This window comes from Lactuca saligna, chromosome 6 (assembly GCF_052625555.1).
Source record: "Lactuca saligna cultivar CGN05327 chromosome 6, ASM5262555v1, whole genome shotgun sequence".
Classification (NCBI taxonomy): domain Eukaryota; kingdom Viridiplantae; phylum Streptophyta; class Magnoliopsida; order Asterales; family Asteraceae; genus Lactuca; species Lactuca saligna.
In genome coordinates this window covers 5849205-5856920 of record NC_136422.1, presented here as the reverse complement: position 1 = coordinate 5856920, position 7716 = coordinate 5849205, and the positions used below count along the sequence as shown (strand labels likewise).

Here is a 7716-nt window from a genome sequence, read left to right as displayed (position 1 = left end):
ATCTACACAAATGCTTGTAATCGATGTGGTGGAGGGAATGGAAGTTGATTTGGTAGCATTCAAGACAGAAGTAGAGAAGGAGAAAGAAGACATGGAACAAATAAAGAAGGAAAAGTACTCTGATGCCATTGCAATGAAGGAAAAATTATATAAGTTTACCAAAGGATTTCTTTTGTTGATCATTGTGTATATGATGAAATGATGTACTGAAAGATGTTCTTTAAATGATGTGTTTAATGGAAAGATGTATTGAATGATCTTAACTTCTTGTTTGAATGTAATGAAATCAGGAAAAGTTGCATAAATATAAGTTTACCATATATGATTCCATTCTTTGACTGGAATGGAATCAGTGAAACAACAATGGAATCCGGAAAAAGTAGCATACATACACAATGAATACATACATGATTCCATTATGTGAATGGAATGAATACAATGCATACATATAACAAGAAAGTAATTGAATGTGGTGGTTGGATTCATTAAAATACTTCGTTAATATTCGAAATTAAATAAAGGGCAAGTACTTTTCTGCATACACAAAATTTGTAGCTAGGTAACACAAAAGATGGGACAAAATATTCCTACATAACAAGGACCACAAAAGAAGGGCCACCATGTGCCCACACACCCAAAAGAAAAGCATACAGAAAACATAGTACTTTATCTTTACATCACAACTTGATAACAAAAGATGTGCCCACCCACTACCTACCCACTAACTTAATCAAGGACTATAGGGTTCTCTACACTGCTCCTAACCCCAGTTATCTTCCTTATCAATGCCATTGCGACAATCCTTTCAGAATATTGCCTCCATCCACTTTTACCAATTGGGCCCCCTTCTTCTTGGGACAGGACTTACATATGGTGGTAGTGGAGGTTTTTGGGATGCTGCTACTGGTGGTGGCAGTGGTTGGGCTGTTGCTGGTGGTGGTGGAGGTGGTTGGGCTGGTGGTGGTGGTGGAGGTGGTTAGGCTGTTGTTTCTGCTGCTGCTGGACTTGGTCCTGCTCCACTACCCCTGATGAACTTGTTGCTGCCAATAAATTAAAGTCTCAATTAATTATCAAAATGATGTTTTATGTTTAGCTGAACAAAATTTACCTGATGTATTTGTTTGTTGCTTAGATGGATCATTTTTCTTGTTATGGCCAGGTTCCTTGCAAATACTACACCTTATCAGGGTTCCCATTCTTGTCATAGAATGTCTAACTGAGCCACTCAACTCTCTTTCCACTGCATCCCTCTTCCTTTTCACCGATGGCGTACCAAGTAATCTTCTTCTTTTGGGAGGCAAAGGCTTGTGATAAGGAACTTCTGGCCACATATCACTACCAGTGAGAGGGTTAATGTTATAATTGTAGCATTTTAGGTAAGCCTTTTTACTGTATGATTGGGATAAATGTGTTTCTACATCTTGATTTAGGGAAGAGATTGCAGCCACTCCATGTAAGCATGATATCCCTGTAAGTTGCCATATTCTACATGCACAAGTCTTTGCAATTAGATCCACTCCATATGTTGCATCATTGAACCTAACTTCATACTTTTTATAACCGTAAGGAGTAACCCCCCACAATCTATATAAGGCAATAAAGATGACAAATTAATAAATAATAACGCAAACTAATAAAAAACATATGCTGAATGGTAAAACTACATATTACCTCTGTTTAACCTTCAACTCTTGTATAAGCTTCCTAATACTTGGATAGATAGTCAAATCCCATTCAATTCCTTCAACTCTTTGATTGTATATCCTTTCCATCACAAATATCCTAATCTCATCTAGCATAGTGATGATTGGTTTCCTTCTAGCATTCCTAATATTAGAATTGAAACTCTCACTCACCCCATTCTCAACCGCATCACAATCTCTTCCCACTTGAAAAAATGCCTTAGACCAGGTAGTAGGATCTCTGTCTATAAGAAAATCATATGATTGAGTATCTATAGATTTGATCTTCTCCATTAAACATCTAAACTTGTGCTCAGTACTAGCATTGACAGCCCTCCAAAACAGTTTCCTAAAATGTTGACCAATAAACCTTTTAGCAAAATTGGCCACAATAAGCATGACATATTGTCTATGTTCAGCCTCTGGACACCTTTCTTTTACTGCTTCTAGTAACCCCTACAAATAACAACATCAAAATTAGTGAAACAAGCATAAAAAACAGATGCATAAATAGGAACCAATGCTCACCTTGTGTTCATTATAAAGAAGGGTAATTCCTGCTCCAAGACCACCATTAATGTCATCCATGAGGAGATCTATGAACCACTTTCATGTGGCCTTTTTCTCAACTCCAACCACATCCCATACTATAGGGTAGATGTGGTTGTTTTCATCCCTCCCTACAACCACCAAAACTTCTCCTCTAACAACACCCTTTAAAAAGCATCCATCAAGGCCAATCATAGGCCTGCACCCTTCCTTCTAACCATCACTTACAACTTTAAAGCAGACATAGTACTTGGAAAACAAAGTTGTGGATTTGGCCTGATGTCTACATCCAACCTCATAGTAGACCTAGGGTTTGTCCTCAGAATTTCATGACCATATGACCATAATCTCCCATAATGTTTAATTAGACTTCCTTCAATTTCTTGTAATGCAAATTTCTTTGCATTTCTACATTACCCTACACTCACATTTATATTAAATGTCGTTGAAACTTTAGCTTTCATCTTCCTAATACTCATTTTTGGCTTCTCTATAATTTCACTCATAAAATGTTTGCCTAACCACTTATAAGTTACTATGGACCTAAATTAAAACACCCTACTAGAATTATGTTCACTAACTAGAGATTTTATCTGAAAAATATTCTCTTTAGTCATCCAAGAGGCCTAAAGTGTAAATGGACAAGTAGGTGACTTGTTGTTGTTGTGGTTTTTTATTATTTTTATTATTTTTTTGCAGCACTTAACTAAAAACCTTTGGGATTCATTTTGTTCAAACCAAATATCATACCCATTAGCAACTGCATAGTTGCTGAACATGTTTTTAAGCTCACCAGGGTTGGAAAATCACATACCTAACAGTGGTTTCATCTGATTCCATGGTTGTCTATCATCAAGCACATGATATTGAGGTTCAACATATTTAGCATCTTCATTTACATTTACTGTATGTAGAATTTTGTTTTAAGAACCTGTCACCCATGGTTTTGTTGGATGGGAATATATATTCAACATCATCTTCTTCATGGTCACCAAAATAAGTGTCCGATAAGACCAAGTCTTCATCCTCTTCACAGTTGTAGTCTTCATCTTCATTTTCATCTTCCTCAATCTATTCGAAGATTGGTTTATTCTGGTGGTCCACATACACATTCATTTTCCTCTCCTTTTCATAATCTAAATCTGAAAATTCTTTGTTATCACCCTCATTCACTAGTGTATGAATAACCTGACTTAAAGACTCTTGTGGAAGGATGAAGTAGATGTCTTTGCTTCTCCTTGGTGAGCTTGTGAAGGAATTCCATGAACTCCTCGTACTCAAATGCACTGAAGGAAACATCTCGCACTGATGTTATGTCGGGATCAAAGTATACTAATGGGTTGGGAGCAAACATTCCATTGTAATGGAAATCCACTACAATGAAGTTTCGATCAGTGGGACATTGTGATGAAGCCATTATAGAGACCGATTGAAGATTGAAGGAGGTTAATGAGACTTTGTGCCATAATTGAATTTAAGGACCAAATGAGACTTTTTTCTTAACTTTAATGTGGAGGGGAGACAAAATCGGGGACTAAATGCCAGCTCATTGGCCACGTAGGCTAAAAAATACACCTAAGACTGATTCAACCGTTGAAATCGGCTAAAATTGGTCATAAGGGGAAAATCTACACGAATCAACAAGTCAAAGGGCTATTAGATCATGAAAAAAAGTTTAGTGACCAAAAGCGACAATATGATACCCTCTTAAGTCATTATTCCAAAACAAAATTAAGGAAAGATTGGATTAATCATCAAAGTAGTCCAATTAATCGTAGTCTTAGAACTGTGAAAACAAAACCACCTAAAAGAATGCTCAAAAATACTATCAAAAATGAATTTCTTCATATACTTATTAAAAGTAAATAAAACTACCTTTCTATAAGTCTATATAACCCAAATCACCGTCTAGCACACCGAATCAACGAGAGTTCTTTCCATTCCGATTACAGGTCTAGAATCCATCCACTCCACCAAAATTGCAGAAGAGGCAAAATTTGAAAGTTACACATCCATCCAAAAAGCTACATGAAACCATATTTGTTGAGCTAGAGGGCACCGGAAAAATAAATGAGTAATATTTTCCTGGGAATTTTTGCAAATAGGACAAAGAACCGAATCCAACTCCACTCCTGTATCAGTTAGAATAGACCTTAATAGAAGCCTATCTAACATAAAAACCCACATAAAACATTCACCTTGATAGGCACAAACTAATTCAACCTTGTAACCACACCACCTACAGGGAGAAGAAAGCATCAATGAACTTTCTAATCGAATTAACAAAAAAAAAAAAAATTCTATAGGTGTCTAGATCTCATGTCCATTTATCAGGTTGAGCCCCCAACTCGACAGAACTAAGAACTTCCAATAAATTATGAAATTACAAAGTTTCAGCCCCTCCCCTAATAGGACGTCGCCAGGTAAACTCCCGTCCATACAAGGACCAAAAATCTGTAACTAGAGCTTTCTAAGTAGTAGAGACAACATAAAGTCTAGGGAAACTGTATTTCAAGATCAACCCCTACACGAAGCATCCTCCCAAAAATTAACAATATAACTGTCCCCAATCACCATATGTATCAAGTTCATGTACATTACTCCCCTTTCATGTAGTTGATTTATAGAGCCAATAATTTTTTGCCAAAGTCCTCCACCCAACTAAGATCGAGAACCACCCAAAAAACCACCATCCTAACCACACAAGAACTTTAAAAGCTGAACCCGTAAAGAATCACTTTCGTGAGCAAATCTCCACCTTCATTTGTAGAGTAAGGTCAGATTAAAAGCATCCAAGCTCCTAGTGAATATTCCTGTGCTCATCATCCACAGCCCAAAAAAACACGCTCTACATGGCTCTAACAACCTATAAACAATAACATGTAGTCTAAAATGAGAAAAGTAGTAAATACCTAAACTCCACAAAACAAATTTAGTAAGAGTCAACCTGCCACCAACGGAAATTAACTTTATCTTCCAAGAAGGTACTCTTTTGCGGAATCGATCAATAATCATGTCCCAAGATTTGACATGAACCATAGAACCACCCACTAGAACACCAAGATAAGAAAACATGAAACCAACTAGAGAACAACCATCAATAGAAGCCATCAAGATGACTTCTGAATAATCCATTCTAACCCCTAGTATGTTAGATTTTGAGATATTAATCTTCAAACCAAACAGGCCGACTCCATATAAAAATATTGTAAAATTCGTATAATATTACACACATTCCTCTCGTATCTCCCCCCTTAAACAAAGTGTCATCAGCATAAAAATATGAGAAATTTGAAGATTACAAGTAGCCAATGGGACACGATTCGGGCTAGTAAATTTAAAGATAATAAGCGTTAAAAATAACTTTATGATAAAAGATTAGTTAAGAGAAATAATCTCAAAAAAAGTTATCGTATATATTAAAAGGATTTCATACATATAGAAAACTCTAAAATCTGACTTCGAATGAAGAAACTATGCTTCTTCGAAATTTCACGATTAAACCGACACAACTCTACGTATCATAAAAAGTGAACTTTTGATAAATTACTTTTAGCCTTATTAATCTAAAAGAAATTCATAATATTCGTTAAACCGAGAGTGTGCATATAGAGAACGCCCAAATATGACTTCAGTAGAGGAATTTATGATTTTTCGAAGTTTCAGCGCAACAGTGCTGGAACAGAAATCGAATTTCAGATCAATTGATTTTTTAGCGAAAGTGATCTAATGAGAATAGAAGATGTCATTAATAGGAGCTCAATGAGAAAAGGATAGTCGAAAACGGAGTCTCTATGTGGAAGTTACGATTTTTACACGGTCATTAGCAATGTAATCTTCTCATACAATTAAATTTAAGATCGGTCGAGAATTAGCCGATAGGGTCAAAAGAAAAATTGTAGTACTAAGAAATACCTACAAGTGGATGTAAATAACATCAAAACGGATCTCATATGCTAAAGTTATGAATTTTTTAAGATCTACAGTTTTACTTGGATCCGGTGCCACGTGTCAACACCAAAGGCGAAGCCTTAGTGCCTATGCATGCTCACAACGTGAGAGGCCCCCGGACAGCCTATAAATAGAGCCAAATTTCATTAATTTCTTCAGACCTTTCCATTATATTCTTTCCCAAACCACCAAGGTCCCAAGACCTTTCTCTAGCACTTCCTAAGTGTTAGTAGCGAAGCTCCGGAGCACAAGAAAGCCCCGAGAAATAGAGCTTTCAGTTTAGAAATTCTGCCCACACAGAGTCCAGTTTCTCACTAAACCACCTGTAAGTTGATTTATGCTTACTGTACTTTACGTATAATTTATGTTTACGTTCATTATCATTATTATGAACCTATAAACAAGATTTATCAGTGATTCCAAGTCGTTATACTGATTGATCGAATTACAGGAGTGGTGTCAAGAATGGTCACGTTGGCTTGGTTGTTGGATTTCATAAAATCTATATGCCGAAATGATCATGCCTCCCAACTATCCAGCCCGACTGATCTTTACTTGATAGATCTTGAAGTAGACTTTGAGTTAATGATGAATCTATACTAATAATTAGTCGCAAGAAATATTAGACTAAGACTCAGTGATAATAATACTAGGTTACGTCGAAGGAGAAGTAGTTGCTAGGAGCAAAGCGATGTCTGAGTTTCAAGTCATCACTTTAACAAGTTAGTGCATGGCCCCTTTCATGAACATGATTTTAATACAAGTATTGATTGAAGTAGTAAATATATGTTCATGTGAGATATTTGATATTGCCCGAAATACGTGTTAAGAACATATCTGATCATATATGATGATTTAGGACTTACTAAATAAACCTAAATTAATTATGATGAATATTGGATAGTATCTCCTTAAGAGTACGGGTGAGATATACACAGAGGGTAGAACACTAAAATTTGCCTTTGATCTGTGAGCATGGATTAGACATAGTCATTCATTCTTAGTCCAAGAGTATGAATTGGGCACAATCATTTGTCAATAGTCCGAGATCATGGATTAGACATAGTCATTCGTCCCTAGTCCGAGAGTATGGAGTGAGCATAGTCGTTTGTCATTGATTCGAGAGCATAGATTAGAGATAGTCATTCATACCTGTTCCGTGAGTATGGATTAGGTAAAGTTGTTATTTTAGATCCGAAAGTATGGATCGTGTCATCATGAGGATTGACGACGTGGAGTAAATTGCTTATATGAGGTGAATTTGTATCTTGCAAGTTCTAATATATATATATATATATATATATATATATATATATATATATATATATGTGTGTGTGTGTGTGTGTGTGTGTATGTGTGTACATTGTGGGATTTAAATCCCTGTGTACCCACCAAGTTTCCCAACCTGACCCACTCAGTTTATTGTATCACTGATAGCGATACTGAGAGATTTAAGGAGTATTAGACCAATAGTTTAATTACTACAATGCTTGTAATATTTTTTTATGCTTATGTTTCAGTATTGAAAATGACA

The 7716-nt window shown here is 36.0% G+C and overlaps 1 protein-coding gene across 1 annotated transcript; it reads right to left on the bottom strand.

Annotated features, from left to right (window-relative positions):
* Positions 1-1070: 1070 nt before the first annotated feature.
* On the bottom strand, positions 1071-2270 carry LOC145002269 (uncharacterized). The gene is made up of 3 exons (XM_078961567.1): positions 2211-2270; positions 1672-2138; positions 1071-1584 (listed from the first exon to the last, which is right to left on the bottom strand). The coding sequence occupies exons 1-3, from the start codon at positions 2268-2270 to the stop codon at positions 1071-1073; spliced, it is 1041 nt and encodes a 346-aa protein (XP_078817693.1).
* Between the last annotated feature and the right edge of the window lie 5446 nt (positions 2271-7716).

Coding starts and splice junctions, on each gene's coding strand:
- LOC145002269 (XM_078961567.1), bottom strand. CDS start 2,270: ATGGATGACATTAATGGTGGTCTTGGAGCAGGAATTACCCTTCTTTAT. Junction 2,139..2,210: donor TTCTTTATAATGAACACAAG/GTGAGCATTGGT, acceptor TGTTATTTGTAG/GGGTTACTAGAAGCAGTAAA. Junction 1,585..1,671: donor GAGTTGAAGGTTAAACAGAG/GTAATATGTAGT, acceptor TGCCTTATATAG/ATTGTGGGGGGTTACTCCTT.